Source organism: Eretmochelys imbricata, chromosome 8 (genome assembly GCF_965152235.1).
Source record: "Eretmochelys imbricata isolate rEreImb1 chromosome 8, rEreImb1.hap1, whole genome shotgun sequence".
In the NCBI taxonomy this organism is placed as follows: Eukaryota; Metazoa; Chordata; order Testudines; family Cheloniidae; genus Eretmochelys; species Eretmochelys imbricata.
In genome coordinates, this window is record NC_135579.1 from 95944385 (window position 1) to 95963052 (window position 18668).

Consider the following 18668-nt stretch of genomic DNA (forward strand, 5'->3'; position numbering starts at 1 on the left):
CTCATCGCTTTCCACCATCTGATTATAGACACAACACCCCATATCTGCCCTGTGCTGGGATCAAGCCCTTTGTCACTAGCAAGACTTCACTGAATATTACCCGCACTGGGATTTAGCGTCGGACACAATGTTGTAAACTCTTCGGGGGCAGGGCAGGGCTGCGTTTGTGCAGCACCTAGCACTGTGGGGCTGGGTCTATCATTAGGATCCTGAGGTGTGGCTGCAATACAAATAATAATAGAATGATCACATCCCTATGATTAAACTGATCTCAATTGCAAGCAACGGCTAATAGCTGTGAATTCACCCTTCTTTTGCTTCTTAGTTTACAGTGCGTAGATCTTGTATTTTACCTTTCGGTGCCAGGTGCCTGCCAGAGATCCTCATTATTACAGCCCAGATGAGGAAGTAGTAGTTAAGCATCCCTGCCATCTGGAGAAACATAATGGATTGAGCATATGGACAATTAAAAATGCAACGATATATTGAGAGATCTGTCTCTAGCTTATTTTAAACATCCAGGGCTTCAGCTTCCTGATGATACCATGCACTGGAAGAAGCAAGCGCTTCTTGCTCCCCTCTGTGATTTGGTGCATGATCCATGAAAAGAAAAACTCAAGGACTGGCTAGGGTTTGGTCGCTCACTCACAGGTAGCTGACACATTGGATGGGTCAGACGTCCCCCTGACGCCTGTCGGGGGCTTAGGTGGAGAACCAGTGTGGTTGGTGATGACTCTCTCTGATGGTTATGAGAGGCATTCTCTTTGTTTGAGCAACTGGCCCCTTACACTGTGGCCTGTTGGTCAGAGCAGAGGCCTGGGAGTTAGGACTGCTAGGGTCTGCTCCCAGCTCTAAGAATGACTTGTGATATGCCCGTGGGGAGCCCCATAATTGCTCTGGTCACCCCTCTTCAAAAAATGGTTGTACTGGTACTGGGGTGGTGGGGGGCACCATTGATTATTGCCTTCCAAGGCATTGAGATGCCCAGCTGAAAGGCGCTCCCTGACTGCACACGGGATAATGGAGCATGAGTTATGTTTATTGAGCAGAAAACTGAGGCCTCCTAACAGTGCTAAGGTTCAGCCACGTCACAGTAAAGGGGGGGATTGAGTTCACAGGGGAGAGAGCTCGCCGTTCCTTGGTGGATGGTTAGGCACATAAAATACTGTGCAGGGTTTTCCTCTCTTTAATTGCTAGCTATGTTCTCTGTGAGCAATGAGTTCCACAGGTTAATGTGTACAGTGACCCAGCTGCTGCTGCCTTGGGATCATTTCATCATTGGAAATGAGAGCAGATTGGCTGGACTTGTCCCATAGGTGCTCTCAGTGTTTGAGCTGAAGCTGTGCTAGCAACAACCTTGTCTAGAAAACCAGCAGGTTGTAGCAGGCTTTCCCAGAGCAGTCTGGAAAGGGGATTTTTATCCTGACATCTGTGCTGCTCAGCCCATGCTTTGGACAAAGCCTCAGGTCTGTTGCAGCACATTATTTATGTGGCAGGGACCTTGGAATCATGTGACATTGGCCTTCCCTCTCCCAGGGCTTCTCCCTCACTGCCTCCTCCCTGCTCAGTTCCAAGCAGTGCAAGGGTTTAGAATTTGGGCTAGTGAAAATTCATCTTAAGATAAATATTGGCCTGTGGGAAAACTGCTTGGCCATTTTAATGTTTACAGCTTCATAGCACTAGATGTTTATCCATTCAAGGCGTACTCTATGTATGGAGATTATTGGTTTGTATATAATAATTTCTAATTGGCAAGGATTATCCCATAATCTGGTCTAACTGACAGAGCTCATAGGCACTGCCTAGTGGTCTGACAGCATAGGATTTAAAGACAGGAACTCCTGCAGTATAATCCTGGCACTCCCTCAATGTCCTTGGGCAAGTCACATCACTTTTCTGCCTCAGTTTCCCCCCTTCCCCCATAAAATGAAGCTAATACCTGCTTACGCACCTCATGGGGATGTTGTGTGGGTTAATGTCTGTAAAAGGCCTTGAAGATGAACCAGTGTATCTGCACCTGTGCGAGAACTGCTTTTAATATATATTTAAACAGGCCTTTTTAATACTGGAGCCTTCCTGTGCTTCATTTGCCATGGGTGATCTTGCTTGTACCATGGGCGCCCACAGGAGTGGGGCTCATAAATAATCAATGATAGTATAACTGAAATGGTGAATAATATTAGTGGGGTGGATGGGAGTCCAGGACATTGCACTCATTCTGTACAGTGGGCCAAATTCCAGGCTTAATGATGCTCCATGGGCTGGGTTATAAATGGAGGACCCCTACTCCCCTCAATCCAGCTTCAGAGTCAACAAACCAATAAGACTAATGTTGAACAGGGGAGTCAACACTTCTGAGAGCTACTGTTTAGGCTGCCTGAAGCAGACATTCACAGAATATCAGGGTTGGAAGGGACCTCAGGAGGTCATCTAGTCCAACCCCCTGCTCAAAGCAGGACCAATCCCCAATTGTTGCCCCAGATCCCTAACTGGCCCCCTCAAGGATTGAACTCACAACCTTGGGTTTAGCAGGCCAATGCTCAAACCACTGAGCTATCCCTCCCCAACTGCATCAGTTATCCTCAGATCTTCCCAACCAGGAATGAAATGAAAAAATTAGATTCTGCAGGCTCTGAGGAGGGCCACAAATATATCAGGTGGACTGGGTGTCCTCCCTTCCCTATGCATTGGTGTTCTTCAGTGACCTGAAGAGGAGCTCAAAGTAAGCCCAAAAGCTTGTCTCTCACCAACAGAAGCTGGGCCAATAAAAGAAATTACCTCACCCTCCTTGTCTCTCTAATATCCCTGCCCTATGTCCTAAATGGATAGTCACAAGTATGTCCTTAAGCATCATCCAAATGCATAGGGCTTTAAGGAAATATGCAGCGCACAGCTGGTTAATAATGTTTTACCACCATCTAGTGTGGTTCTGAGCCTGCAAATTGTTCAGCCACAGGATTCCCAGTGCAGACAGTGAGCATTCTGTGCATGGAGAGCTTGCAAGACCAGGCTCTTGATGGAGAATACTTTTGAAGTCTTTTAAAAAAGAAATTACAGCACCTGTCTACTGCCCCATTGCAACTAATGTGGAATGTCTTAACTCTGTACTTCCTGTCTGACCTGAGTAATTGGCAGAAGATTAAAGCTCTCGTTGGGCATCACTGCCTTGGGGAAATCACTTGTAAATACCTCCCATTTGGTGGCCCCTAGTCATTCCAAAGACAAATTATTTAGCTAGGGATAAAAATCAGCCCTGGCAAGGCTGCTTTAGCTGTAACCAGAAGAGGATGAACTCAGCTCTTCTCCCTGCCATTCAGTTCAAGAAGCATCAGAATGATAAGCAATAACAGGAAAGAATCTCTTACTTACCTCAGGAGAAGGTCTCCAGTCTCCTTTCACTTGTTGCAATGAGTCTATATTCACCCTGCAGGTCAGTGTTGGCTCACACTATTGGTGGGCTGGGTTTAATTGCAGGGGTGCAGGAGGAAACAAACATCTTCTCCAGACTATTTTTAGTACTCGATTTTTTTCAAATTTCCTCTTTAAAAAAGGAACAAAATTGGTTCAAAGGAAACCAACTTGCCCAGAACCATTCTCATGAAGAGCGCCACCTGTGAAGTTCTCTTGGTTCTTTTAATCTAACAGGACTTCCCCTCATTAGAACAAAGACTTGCGGAGAGTCCCTGGCTTTAGGAAGTGCCTAGCTGGCACTCTGGCTGGCCCACTTTCACACAACTGCTACAAAACAAAACCAGAAGTAGAAAATGACCAGCAATTTACAGGAATTGCACTGTAAGTCTAGTGCATTAACCCCCTGTGTCACAGATGCCACTTGCTGAGGGTCTCCTAACAGGGAGCGTTATTCGTCAGGTAATTTTACTTGGCAGGAAAAGGGATGATTATGCATGGTTTTCCCTTCGTGGGTGTCAAATTGATTGTGTGGAGTGGGTTGAATTCCACATTTAGTCATAGCCCATAAACGGAAGCATAAATCTGGAACTCCATACCCACCTCCATCCACAGCAGAACACCTACTGATGTCAGTAAGAGGTTTGCGTGGAGCTCAAAGAGGGAATTGGGTCTCTATAAAGTAACTAAATTTTTAGATAGTTATTTTTTAAGTATTCCATTGCCACATTCACTATCACTCAGTGGGAAAGCATACTCCTGGGTGGGCCCACTGCTATTTCTGCCCTTTTATTTCTCTTCCTTCCCCAACCTCCTTTCTGTCTGTCTCTATTCTTCTCTCTGCATTTCCTTCCCTCCTTCTACTCCCAATTCCAACCTCTCCCCCACCTGGAATTTTTTCCCATCACCAATGTTATCAGTAACACAATTGTTAATGTTGACATGAGACTGTCATCATTTTAGACAACACTCCAATGAGATTAATAGGGGGCAGAGAAGTTCACGTGTCCAAGAAACGTTCTTTCAGGCTGACTGCAGAATCAGGCAGGCATTGTGACATCACTTTACCCTTGGTTTGCATTGGAAAGGTTTCCTTCATAAGCATCAGGAATTTTTTTATTTTCAGTTTAAATAAAAGCTGAGATTCTGCCCAGTCTGAATGCGTTATGGAGGCCAAATGAACACACCAGGTGGGTTGAGTCTGACCCACCAGCTGTATGTTTGATGCATATGTTGCACTTGAACTTAAAATCTGGTTTTACTCTGAAAAGCAACGTTATCCAAAGGCCATTAATGGGGCTCCATGTATATTGTCAAATGTGCTCAATTTACAGATAAAAATAAGCTTTTTCTAACTGCAGCCATGGAAAGTCACTCTAGCTAAGGTAAGTTATTTTCCCCTCTCCCACCTATCACCATGATGCATAAAGGTGCTGTAAGCCATAGTTAGCTCTATCACCTTTGGGTTGCCTCGTTGTAACTGATTGGAATTTAATTGGAATGATTGTTTACAACAATGATCCTCAACCAGGAGTACACCTACCTTTGGGGGTGCTCAGAGATCTTCCAGGGGATACCTCAACTCACCTAGATATTTGCCTAGTTTTACAACAGGCTACATAAAAAGCACTAGCGAAGTCTGTACAAACTAAAATTTGTTTATACTGCTCTGTATACTATACACTGAACTGTAAGTACAATATTTATATTCCAATTGTTTTATTTTATAATGATATGGTAAAAAGGAGAAAGTCAGCAATTTTTCAGTAATAGCATGCTGTGACACTTTTGTAGTTTTATGTCTGATTTTGTACATTTTTAAATGAGGTGAAACTTGGGGGTACCCAAGACAAGTCAGATTCTTAAAAGGGGTACAGTAGTGGGGAAAGAGTGAGAGCCACTGGTTTACACCAAGAAACCAGCTCACTTTCCCTTAAGTGGGGAACTTTAAGTAAAAACAGAAGTGGAGCTGATTCTGAGTGTACACAGGGAGCAAGTCTCCTGGCTGAGCCAGGGCCATTTGTACTCAGGCAGTTCTCTGGGTAGAACTGCACTTCATATTGCCTAAAATAATCGTTCAAGAAAAAAAAACACAGCTTGGGCACCCCAGAGACAGTTCTGCCTCGAGTCGCACTTTCACTGCCTCAGCAAAGAAGAGTTTGGGGCCTCCCTGCACTTTCTATTCGATCTTTGCTCACCTTCCAAAATCGCCACACAGTTCAACACAACTTGGCCAGGTTGGGCCAAGGACTGGAGCCCAGCTAGAATATCAACAGAGTTGTGTGGGAAAAAGCTCTCCCCATGGTTGGAAGTTCCTAATGTTTGTGATTTCAAGTTGAATGCATACATCTAACAGAAAGAGTGAGTAAAATTGACCTGAATCAAAAATGGAGCTGGAAACCAAGCCATGGCCTTTCTGGAATAAAACCTAAGGACTAATGCAGAGCCTGTTGATCCTGAACCGCCTTCATGCCAGTCCAGCATACTGTTGACATGCTACTGTGTCAGCATGGTTTTGAGTGTTTAACTTGTGTCAATTGGGTCCAGTTACCTGTGAGAAGTGGACTGTGGTTTAGGCACTCTGGGTAGCAACAAGCAGACCAAGCGTTAGGTCTTCACTGAGCTATTACTCCCCTAATGATCAGTCATACATCCACCCCTAATGCTCTAGAACACACTGTTACTCATTGCATTGCAAATAGCCATCTTCCAACATCTGACTCAGTCATGTTTCCAGCCCACCCATCTCTAATTTTAAATGAATGTCTGTATTACACTATTCTAAATTAGGGAGTCATTGCTTTGAAATGAATAAAAAGAATTGAGTAGTTTAAGGTGTCTGGAGAATGCAGTGCTGGGCAAAGGCAGTGACCCCACAAAGTTTGGAGTGGAGTGCTGCTTCAGCTTTTAATATCCAGGGAGACAAAAGGAGCTGGCAGATACAACTGGGTGGATAATCATTTCTCTCTCATTTTCTTGGAGGAGGGGATCTGAATGTGGACTGTTGTGAACACCTAACTCACAGTCGCTCCACATGCACCAACCATCTTGACTCAGTGGCACTTTGTGAGACAGACACCAATACAAGTACTGACCAGCAGTGATTAGAGAGGTACTTCCTGAAGCAACTTGACATTACGATGACATGTTGTACTCCTTGCCCCATCACACTTCCGGGGCCACCAATACAGAAGTTTCCCTTTTCCCAGTACTTGGCCATCTCTAGTCTTTTAGTTTCATCTCATTGATTACGTTCTGTGACCAGCCTGCACGCAGTCAGAACACATAGCACAGCAGAGAGAGGCTGTGTCTGCCACAGCCTCAGGAACAGCATGCGTATCAAGAACAACATGACTCATGGCACTAAGGCAATTGGAGAAAAGACAACGCTTCCACTAATTAATACCTGGAAACACGTGCTGGTTAAAAATAATCTGTTTATTGCTTAAAAAGTTGTTCACATAATTGCTCTAAAGTATTAATATTTAGTCTATTGTGGGGGGTAAGAGCCTTTATGAAAGGTTGATTTACTCTCCCACTGAATTATACTTAGAGATTTCATTACACGCTTTCCTCACATTGGTACACACAAAAAACAAGCACCACGCTTAAATAAATCAGGAAGGAGGAGTTGATGTTAAAGGTGAGATGCTTATTGAATACCCAGCAAAGAAGTGTCATAGCAAATACAGGTGCGCCCTCGTTTACCTGAAGGCCTAGGGAGACATTGAGGTTTTGGGATGCAGTGGGATAAAGCTGGCCAGCCAACACAGACTATGGTCTGAGTCCCCAACTCTGGAATACAGTAAAGAAAAGCCCCCTCACTTTGCTAAGCAGTTAGCTCTGGGAATACTTGGGTATTACTGCAGGGAACATGACTTTGAACTTGAGTTAACTAGAGCTGTCAGTCATCACCTTCACTTCTGATTGTAAACTCCCACCCCTTCTGACTGGCCCTGAACATCATTGCTCCTTTCTGATAGTTCCGCTATGCTCATGGCTCCTGGAAGAGACAGGGAGTCACAGTGAGGGCTGGTCCACGCTACCGCTTAAGTTGATGTAATTTATGTCGCTCAGGGGCGTGAAAAAGACACACACGCACATCCCGAGTGACGCAAGTTACCGCGACTTAAGCGCTGCTCACACTGTGTCGATGGGAGATGCTCTCTCGCCAACATAGCTTCTGCCTCTTGCGAAGGTGGAGTAATTATGGGATGGGAGAGCGCTCTCCCAGATGTGCTACAGTAGCAAAGCTGCACCAGTGCAGCCACCCTGATGTAACACTGTTGTGTAGACTTGCCCTCAGATGTGACAAATGGGGGTGCAAGTGATGTGTGGTTCTGCCAGTGCAAGCTGATACAACGTACATGCTGAACAGCTGATGTAACTTACATTCTGTGGGACCAGAAGAGTGGGTTTGTCGCAGGAAAGGTAATCAACAAGAAAGCATAAGGCACAGTAGGGGAGGCCTATGTACTTTTCCTGCTACAACCCCACCCATTCTGCTCCCTCAAATGTCCACTGACTCACAGATTAATTTACACCACCACTTACATCTCCACTGAATTTGCCCCAGACACCGTCCTGAGATATCTTGTCCTTACAATGGCAGAGTGATTAACATTACCAGTGCTCCTGCACTCTTAAAACACAAGGAATTCTCAATCCCACTATGTGGCATAGGCACGTGAATCCCATGTCCACCATCAGGCACTCTGAGTCACTTCTTATGGTTTTGTAAAAGCGCACTGACTGGGAGCGCACCAGTTTTCACTTGTGCTCGGGTTTCAGGTTTGTGCTTTAATGTGAAGACTAGGGCTCGCACTGTCCTGCGATATGGTGCATTAATGAGACGGGAAGAGAGATGAAAAGCTTCTCGCTCAATATTTTCAGCCAGTGGGTGATCAATCTGAAAACAGCAAAGTGTAAAATTAGATCCTTATGTTTAATAAGGAGACCAACTGATTGAAATTGGAGTTCGGTGATTTTCAGAGTTTCTTCATTAATCAGCTCAAATTCAAGGAAATCTACTTCCCATCACATGTGAAACAGGAAGAGCAGTTTAATTCCACCCAAGCAATTAAGGAACAAGCAACTTGGTCAGCCGCAGGGAACTCATTCACATCTCCAGCTAGGAGGCAATGCTTTGCCCTCACAACAGGACACTAATCTGCAACCAGCTTTGGGTATCAAGTTCAACTGCAATTACAAACTACAGTGCATTGTCTCCATAAATCTCACATTTGATCTTTCTGATATAAGGCACCTTGAATACTATTTTCAGCTCGATCCTAAAAGCAATTTTAAGACACTCCAAATACTTGGGAGCTTTGCCTGGTGCTATAAAGGGAAATGCAGGCTGTGTGTGTGGAAGGAGGTGTAATTAAGAACGCAGAAAGGGATTTGCTAAATGTTAATTATGAAGTTATGTGCCAAGATCTGTAATTTGGCACAGCTTAGAAATGTAAGAAATAAACAATAAAGGAAGAAATGAAACCTCCACTGCCCACCACACTTTTAATTTCACTTTTGCCTTTAGTGATGGGGAATCTCCCACACTTTTGCAGTTGGGAGACTCCAAAACATTGGAGTGTTATTAGAGTATTATTCACCCCCCAAGTCCTTGCCCCATTTTATCCCCCCTCTGCTACCCATCTCCCAGTTGCCCATGTCTTTGTACATCCCCTGCTGACACACTTAGTCCTTGTACTCTGTCCCCACCTGCAGATTCCCCTCTCCATTGTTCTTGTACTCCCAATTCTTGGACTCCCTCCTTTCCCCGTGACTGTCTATACAGCCAACTGACCCATGCTGAAGCAAACCACAACTCTCCGATGATAGCTGCATTCTGAGGAGATTCATGCCTATGGGGGAGCAGGCAATGTTTTCCTTGCCATCCTTTCATTGAGTCCTATTTGGAGAGGGTAGTTTTAATCTCGGCCCTGCCCTGCCACTGGTGTCTCTACCCAGCACTGCCTATTTTTGAAGTGGCATGAATTGCCTTGGCAGAGGGTAGACTGTAGGCACCTTGTGCCACTGCAAACCCTGTCTGTTCATACCACCTGGCCCCTGTGCTAGAAACTGACACAGATCTGAAGGGCTGGATTTGAACAATCCACCTAGTGCATTAAGGAGCCTCCCTTTTTTATCAGTCTCTTGAGTCATCCCCACAGAGATATCCCCCCTTTGACCCACCATACCCCTATTTGAAGGGGACAGGTGAGAACTCCCTTCAGAACATACCATTCATGCATTAACTGGCCAGAGTGTTTGTTTTTCTTAAGGCCAGATAAAGCTAAAGAACACATTACCTTTAACTTTGCCTTGTAACTCCTGATTGCCTACCACTTGACTTGCTATTTAAAGGATAATTAATGAACAAATTAAAAGGATAATTATGATGGAGTTTAATACACCAGGCAAACTAATCATTAAGCCTTACAGCACGTCTTGTTCATTCACTTAAAGATACCACAAGGATCTAGTATTTACCACCACTTTATATATTATTGACCCCTCTCTGTACATTTTTGCAATAAGTTTTAATTTACAAATACTTAATTACTGAAATACAATTTCCCTGAAACACAGAACAACCAAGAGGTCTTTTTGTAGGTTTTATAGCTAATAAATAGTAGGATGTACAGTTTTCCATATTAACGTCCTCTTTCCCCATACGATCTAAGCATAACAGACACACAGATGTCCTGTTTGCGGAGTGTGTAAATGAGAGCAAGGTCAGACTTATTTTCACCTTTGTTTTCAATAGCCAGAGTAATCTGGGCAAAGGAAAACTAACTCCTTTTGAAAAAACCCCCAATAACAGATCTCTCAATGCAGCAGCTACCTATGTACTCTCCTTTAAGCTAATAAAAATAAAGGAGTATTAAGAATATTACCTCTAGTTCCAGAGCATTGCAAAGTAGCTTCCGTGCATTCTTCCTGAGAGTCTCTGTTTTGGGATCGCTCCTGACTTCTATCGATGGTTTGTTTGAATACTCTTTGATGAAAGTTCGCCACTCAGTGTAAACATCTTTTGCGAGATTGGCCACGTCATGGTCTGAATGTTTGCGCATCTTATTCACCGTGTGACCTGTCAAATAGAAACAGCAAGAGAGTTCGTTCAACTTTGGTGGGTAGATAAGCGTAATCCAGACCTGTCAGTGCACATTAGTGACAAAACAGCCACAAAGCATTGTATGTTAGACAGCTTCAGCAGAAAACCAAGCACTTAACACAAATGCAAATATGAAAACACTGGGGCCAACACTTGCAGAGTCCTTATTCACTGATTCAATGGTGGTTTTGCCTTAGTAACATCCTACGTGCTTGGTTATCCGGCTGTAAAATGGGAGTAGCGTTTTCCTAGATCAGAGGTGTGTAGTGAGGTGCTCAGACAATACAGGGCTATATGAGTACTTAGATGGTAAATCTAGTGTAAAGCCTTCAGGATTGGCTCACACAGAATAAAAATGTTTGCTGAAAAATTCTTTGGGGAAGTGGATGTTAGGTGATATTTGCAATGATTTACATGCGAGTGAGGAAGTAATGATTTCCTACTGTTTTCCAGTCACCATCAGTGACATTTCTCATGCCCACGGAAATACACAGAGCTCTACAAGAAAAGGAGTACTTGTGGCACCTTAGAGACTAACCAATTTATTTGAGCATAAGCTTTCGTGAGCTACAGCTCACTTCATCACTTCAGCTTATGCTCAAATAAATTGGTTAGTCTCTAAGGTGCCACAAGTACTCCTTTTGTTTTTGTGAATACAGACTAACACGGCTGCTACTCTGAAACAGCGTGCTACTGCACCCACAAGGAAATGTGCCTTTTGAAAGGGGATACACTACCTAACAGTGGTTTTCAACCTCTTTTCATTTGCAGATCCCTAAAAAATTCCAATTTAAAAAAAAAATCAATTCCAATAAAAAATTCCACAGGTTGAAAACCCCTGACGTAACACAAAGCAGAAGGCACAGTTCCTCCTCTTCTGCTTGGAGGTCATTTCTAACTGATAACGCTATTGGCCAGACGGTGTCACTATTACTCCTTGGGTTTCATACAGCACAACTGTGCTTCGTCTGTCACTGCTGCAGACCTGATATAGAAAGGCTGAATGTGCTACAGATGACAAATTAAATTACAAAATTCAGACCAGGAAGGCAGAGAGGACCCTCTGCATGAAGATCCTACTGCTTTTGCACAGAAAAGAGGGGGGTCAGCCCTGGCCCTGCTACTCTCCCGCTCCAGTACATCTGGGTTGATCTCTGCAAGATCAGGATCTGCACAAAAAGAGAGCAGGGAACTGGTGGTCTCACATCACAACCTGTCCCCCGGTCCTGTGAAAATTAATCAAGTTGTGTCGGTGTTGTAAGCATGTAGCCCCCTCCACGTTGGGGATTCCTTGGGGAAGAAAGGAGCACCGAGGTAGCTGTACTAAGGAGCAGGGCCTCTATGCTGATGGCTTGGGCCTCCAGCAGATCCTGGGAACTTCTCTGGGTTTGCAGATGGGTCCCACATCTCATTCCACAGGGGAGCAACCACCCAAAACCAATCAAGAAGGAACTTTGTGGAGATTTCCTTCCCCTCAGTCCTTCTCCCACATATTTTACCATGGAAGGGAGTGACCCAGCCCTTGATTATAAGCAGCCAACATCTAAGGGCTTGGCTACACTTGCAAGTTAGAGCCATTAAAGCAGCTCCGGGCACCCTAGCTCACTACCCGTCCACACTGCCAAGGTACACAGAGTGCTCTGACTCCATGGCTAGAGCACTCCCGGTACTCCACCTCTGCGAGAAGATTAACGCTTGTTGCACCTTGGCTGAAACGCCCGGAGTCAGTGTGAACGAGGTGTTGCATTACTGCGCTCTGATGAGGCACCCCGTAATCCCCTTAAGTCAAGTGGCCACTCTTCTCATTAAGAAAAGGAGTACTTGTGGCACCTTCGAGACTAACAAATTTATTTGAGCATAAGCTTTCGTGAGCTACAGCTCACTTCATCAGCTGTAGCTCACGAAAGCTTATGCTCAAATAAATTGGTTCGTCTCTAAGGTGCCACAAGTACTCCTTTTCTTTTTGCGAATACAGACTAACACGGCTGCTACTCTGAAACTCTTCTCATTGTTTGGAATCACTGCAGGAATGTGGATATGCCCTTTTAAAGCTCCTTTTCTGACAGCCGGCTGCTCATCTGCTCCGAGACAAAGCAACCATTACTGTGGAATGCTGTGTGTGTGAGAGAGAGAGGCGGGAGGAGCGGTCTGCTGCTGTCTGAACTTACAAGACATGCTGACATTCTTTCAGCCCCCCAAAAAACCCACTCTCCCCCCACATACATACACACACACACACACACACACACACTCCGTCACACTCCACCCCAACCCCCCATTTTAAAAGCACATTGCAGTCACTTGCATGCTGGGATAACTACCACAATGCACTGCTCTCTGTGACCGTTGCAAGAGCTGCTAATGTGGCCACGCCAGAGCACTTGTAGCTGTCAAGTGTGGACAGACTGCAGCGCTTTCCCTATTGCGCTCTAGGAAGGCTGGTTTAACTCAAAGCGCTCTATAGCTGCAAGTGTAGCCATGCCCTAAATAACTGTGAATAATTCAAGGAGAACTCTTTCCTCGCTGTACTAAGAATTTTGCAGACCACGTAGCTACCTACCACCAGGATTTTATTCAACAATAAGGTAAAGTGCTTAGGACCATTACAGAAAAATAGTGTCAACAATTCCCATGTGTATGGAAAAATCCAACAAGCAAAGGACACAAATCGATCTCATTTTCACACTCTAAATTAGATACAAAGTGCACCTATTTTTGTTGAAAGTAACACATCCTTAGAAGGTATTTTCTTCTTTAATTCCTCCAAAGCTTCGATCAAATTATCTTTAGACTGGCCAGGAAGCTCCAGGACAGATTTCCATCTTTTTATGTCTTCTACAACCACCACTCTCTGGGAAAGAGAAAAGTCATTAGGAAAGTGGAATATTCTTATTGCAAATAAAGATGTTGGCCTTCATCTCAGCTAATGGGGCTGTTATCGACACATGAATTATTGATCATGACATGAACCAGAGCACAGAATATGTGATGGTCCAAAATGATGGGTAATTGCTTGAGAGCAGCTCCCTGTTGTAAATCAGGACAGGAATATCTAGAGAGCAAAGTGAGATTCTTAATCTTATTCTGCCAAACACTGGGCAATTAGCTGCAAATGTCTCCTAGAAAAAGACAGTTATGTAAGTGTTCAGACTTTGGGAAGCCCACTGTATAAATGGCTTAATAAAGAGGGGATGAGAGGGAGTGGATGGGGGAAGCAGCTAATTATAATATTGTTAGTAGCAACTTAGTACCAGGCAGGGCCTGAATCTGCCCCACTTCTGTTTTTGACTTCGGAAATCTCAGAGCAGGTAGAGAAAAGGAGCTAGGGAGCACCACAGAGGGACTGAAAGAAGCCAGTCAATAACGTATCTGGCATTTACATAGTGCCTTTCACCCCAAACATCTTGCAGTGACACTCCCAAATAAAAGATTACAAGAAGCCTGAGTCTTGTTACGTGTAAGATGTAGTGCAAGACCTTTTACAATCGTTCAGCAATGGTTATGCAGCTGATATGCTGTTTGTATTCTCCTCTGTCTTATATTTAGATTATACCTCTTTGGTACAAGGCAAAATTTTTCTGTTCTGTTTGCAAGCACCTAGCACAATAAGGCCCTGATCCAAGACTGGGGACACAAGTGATATCACAATTAATAATAATAATCTCTTGGCTGCAAAATAACCTGCAGGGGGAAAATAATGAAAAAACTAAAGGAGTACTTGTGGCACCTTAGAGACTAACAAATTTATTAGAGCATGAGCTACAGCTCACTTCATCGGATGCATGAAAGTGGAAAATATAGTGGGGAGATTTTATATACACAGAGAACATGAAACAATGGTATCCGTAAAAAGAAAAGGAGTACCATTGTTTCATGTTCTCTGTGTATATAAAATCTCCCCACTATATTTTCCACTGTATGCATCCGATGAAGTGAGCTGTAGCTCACAAAAGCTTATGCTCAAATAAATTGGTTAGTCTCTAAGGTGCCATAAGTCCTCCTTTTCTTTTTTACGGATACAGACTAACACGGCTGCTACTCTGAAACCAATGAAAAAACTGCCACTCAAGAAAGCGGTGTAAGAAGAGAGGGGTGAAAAGCATGCACCTCTACCCACAGACTGCCCTTTTCAATTATCTATATCATGCCCAGATGCTACAGTGATGGGCACGTTAGAAATGCTCAGATACAGACTGACTAATGGATATGCAGGAATCATTTCACTCACTCTTGAAATGCAAGTTACTCTTTTTTTTTTTTTTTTTTTTTTTTTTTTTAACTTCTGCACTTAGGACCTGAATGGGAGAAAACTCACCACCCCATTCCCACTTCTAGCAAGATCAAAAGGGGAAGAGTGCTATCAAAAGTGCTATGGTAATACAAATAATAAATTATTATTAATGGCCAATTGGCCTGTGTCCTTTCCCTCTCCCCATCAAGCATGGAGTTCTGCAAATCTTAAAGCCAGTTCAGTGTGGAGATTCAGGAAAAATACATGTCTCAGAGAATCTCTGTCAAATGCTTTAATCCTATGCAGAGAGGGTGGTGTTGGATCCACCTATACATTCTAAATGTGTCTCAAAATGCATTCTTGCTGCCTATTTGAATAGTGTATGCACATTTTACATTCTTTAAATACAACATTTATAAATACAATCATGCGCCTGATGAATGGCACTCCTGGATGATGCTTCTAGTATTAGGGTTGCTACTTGGAGCATTATGACATCCCATAGGTTACGAATGACTCATATACTCAACTGTACACTGTACAGATGTATTCTGCAACTAATTATGAGTCCAAGTTTCAGCTATATTTTCTTAGCAGCTGCAGAATTATGAGCATAGAAATGCTTATGCACATGGATAGTTATGCAATTACTCTGTATGAGCTGCAAAATCTATATGTACAGATTTACAGGCCACCTGAGAGTGGCTGAAAGTTTGACCCTATGTTTGTGTCTTGGTGGTTTTTTGTTTGTGATTAATCATAAAACTTTCTAAACAAATTCTAAATCTTTTCTTCAGAAAGCTTATATCATGCAGAATCTTGTACTCATGTCACCAAATATCTGACCATTGTTTATAGAATGCCTCTCAATCTGATGGAGAGAGCCTATCCGCTATACTGTTTACTGACAGAGCACACACCACTGAACAGCAGCCATATGTGGGGAGGAATGGAGCAGCCATTCTGTGTCAACTTTACATGACTGTTTTCAGGTAAGGAAATAAATCACTTCTAAAATTGAAGCCACAGGTAAACTTGGACATGAGCTGATTGTAAATACCCAAGTTAGAATTTTGGCCAGAACAACAGGAGTAACACCGCACCTTGCTAACATTTGCCATAAGATCTTCAATGACCACACATATTTGTTTGACAAATAGTATTTCCAGCAATCCAGTGCCCCCTCGTGGTGTGGTGGAGCACTGGCTCAGTAGGGAGAGAAGTGTTACCTAAATGACCAACACCATTTCTTACAGCAACCTGGGCTTCCTTTAGAGGATTTTCATTGAACTATTGACCATGTCTTAGCCTAGGAGATCTCATAAAATAAAGCCTGAAGTCTATAGAATAATTGCTACTGGACATCAGCCCCTTTAGGATCCTAGAGTGCAGGTACACACACTTACACTTCTAATTACAGAATTTCTAATGCTCAAGTGAAAGGGCTAAACTAAACTGTGCCCAATTTTACAGGATACTGAATGGGACTGTTGCACACTGGATTCTGAAATACTGATTAGGGATGAAAATTTCACCCTAGAGCATGGGCAGACAAACTTTTTGGCCTAAGGGCTGCATCGGGTTTCTGAAATTGTATGGAGGGCCAGTTAGGGGACGCTGTGCATCCCCAAACAGCCAAGCATGGCCCAGCCCCCACCCCCTATCCCATCCCCCCTGCTTCTTGCCCCCTGAGACTCCTGCCCCATCCAACCCCCCCCTGTTCCCTGACGGCCCCCCGGGGACCACTGCCCCATCCACCCCTCCTGCTCTCGGTCCCCTGACGGCCCCCAGACCCCCCGCTGCCCCATTCAACCCCCCCCTTCCTGACTGCCCACCCAGGACCCCTGCCCCATCCAACCGCCCCTTCTCTCTGACCGCCCCTGGACCCCTCACCCCTAACTGCCCTCCACCACCCCATTCAACCCCCCCTCTCCTTCCTGACAGCCCCCCCGGGACCCCTGCCCCATCCACCCCCCCACTCCCTGTCCCCAACTGCCCCCCCATCCAACCCCTCCCCTCCTTCCTGACTGCCCCCCCCGGGACCCCTGCCTGCATTCAACCCCCCTGTTCCCAGCCCTTTGACCGCCCCGACCCCATCCACACCCCTGACCATCCCCCAAACTCCTCTGCCCTCTATCCAACCCGCCTCCTGCCCCCATACTGCGCTGCCTGAAGCACCAGGACAGGCAGCCACGGAGCACAGAGCACTGGGTCAGGCCGGGCTCTGCAGCCCCGCGGCCCAGAGCATTGAGCCGCGCAGCGGCGTGACTGTGGGGAAGAGGGGACAGCAGGGGAGGGACCGGGGATGAGCCTCCCAGGCCAGGAGCTCAGGGGTGGGGCAGGACGGTCCCGTGGGCCCACCTCTGCCCTAGAGAAAGCGGGGGGGAAGTAATCCCATGTTAGCATTAATGGTCCGAAAGGAAATTCAGAGGCCTATTCCTTGGGGGCCCCACATCTAAGCATCAGATATAAATGACTTGGACTCACTAAAACTGTAACTTCATATCTCAGCAGGGTGAATCTAACACATTATCCTTTCAAGACCCAAATCTGATGTTGCCTCAGTTTATGGTGTACATGCATTAGATGAGCTTAAAAACCAACGTCCTATCTGCTTTAGATACACATTAAATGTTCCATGGCCTTTTTTGTAATAGGCCATTGCTCCAGCGTCTTTGGAGTACATTTTCTTTCTCCTGGCTGTTGTGCTGAGTGTTTGTTGTCTTCTTGGCTGCTGTCCATCTCAGAGGCAGCAGCATTTCAGTGGTGCTGTACGTACTCTCTCAAGTGCTCTGTGATCCTTTGGGACAGAAGTTGCTATGTAAACTACATCAGGCCTATACTGAAAATACTATACTGATCTCTTATCCATCCATTCCCTCTGCCCTCCCCACTCTTACCTTCAGAGATTCTATAGTGGCTTGCTTGTAAACCTTTGCTCCTGGATCTCTTTTCCTAGGGCTTTCCTGGGCTTTGGGTTTTCGTATCACAAATCTATCCATGATGGACACTTAAAGGTCTCCAAGTTTTTGGTTAGGTGCAGCAGCTGTTTCAGTGAGAAAACAGTTGTCCGTTTTCTTTTATGAAACTGTATTGGTAATATTGCTTTAACTTAAAGGCAGATTGTTGACAGGAATACCAGCAAAACTAACCTCCGCGCCTGAGCTGCAGGTAGATAGGGGGAAAGGTGGGGGAGGGCTTTGATGGCAATGTTACACTGAGCCCCAACTTCAATGAAGCTGCTGGGCACAAAAGACAATTGGGGGGGAGGGGGGGGGGGCTTGGGCTGCTACCGTGGCTCCCTGGGGCTGACTGGAGATTTGGGGTGACGCTGCCGGGTACGCAAAGGGGCGGGGCTACGAGTTACAACATGCACCGTGGGGACGGGCATGGGGTGCCCGGCTCATGCCCCAGGGGGAGGGATGGACTTGGGGGGCCTGGCCCTTGGAGGGCGCAGGAGGAGGGAGGGAGGGGAGGAGGGAGTCGGGGGCCCGGCCCGCGGCGGGCGAGAGGGAGGGAGGGAGTCGGGGGGCCCGGCCTGCGGGAGTGGGGGGAGTCGAGGGGCCCGGGGAGGGATGGAGTCGGGGTGTCCGGCAGGGCGTGGAGGGGCGGCGACGGGCGCGGTGTTCGGCTGCCCGGCGCTGGGGAGCCCGGGACTGCGGGGCGGGGCTCGGGCGCCCGGGCTGGGCAGCAGCGACCCCAAAGGCCACGGGAGGCCAGTTACACGGTTCGCGCGGCCCGGCCCGGAAGCGACTCGCCTCGTAGTTCCCGGCGAAGGCGGTTCTCCCTCTCCTGCCCAGCTCACCTCCGACCGGGAAACTGCGTCTCCCGTCAGGCCCCGCGGCGAGGGAACTCTCGCGATATCGCTCGAGCCCCGTCTTCACCGCAGGGCCGGAAGTGGGAGAGGGAGGG

The 18668-nt window shown here is 45.8% G+C and overlaps 1 protein-coding gene across 3 annotated transcripts; it reads right to left on the minus strand.

The window, feature by feature from the left end:
• Positions 1–6828: 6828 nt before the first annotated feature.
• On the minus strand, positions 6829–18598 carry TCEANC2 (transcription elongation factor A N-terminal and central domain containing 2). 3 transcript variants are annotated; one of them, XM_077823460.1, is made up of 5 exons: positions 18515–18598; positions 17657–17802; positions 13235–13376; positions 10308–10501; positions 6829–8317 (listed from the first exon to the last, which is right to left on the minus strand). In XM_077823460.1, exons 2-5 carry the CDS (start codon positions 17756–17758, stop codon positions 8129–8131), a joined length of 627 nt encoding a protein of 208 aa, XP_077679586.1. In that variant the 5' UTR covers positions 17759–17802; positions 18515–18598; the 3' UTR covers positions 6829–8128. The 3 variants fall into 3 exon arrangements, with proteins under 3 accessions (XP_077679586.1, XP_077679587.1, XP_077679588.1); XM_077823461.1 differs by lacking the exon at positions 18515–18598 and adding an exon at positions 17909–18259; XM_077823462.1 differs by lacking the exon at positions 18515–18598 and adding an exon at positions 17909–18259 and having other exon boundaries at positions 17657–17833.
• Positions 18599–18668: the final 70 nt, after the last annotated feature.

Bases quoted from the DNA above. Each gene is read 5' to 3' on its own strand.
- TCEANC2 (XM_077823460.1), bottom strand. From the start codon at position 17,758: ATGGATAGATTTGTGATACGAAAACCCAAAGCCCAGGAAAGCCCTAGG. The intron at 13,377-17,656 runs GTAAGAGTGGGG...TCTCTTTCCCAG, and splicing joins CCACTATAGAATCTCTGAAG to AGAGTGGTGGTTGTAGAAGA. The intron at 8,318-10,307 runs GTAATATTCTTA...TGCTGTTTTCAG, and splicing joins GCAATGCTCTGGAACTAGAG to ATTGATCACCCACTGGCTGA.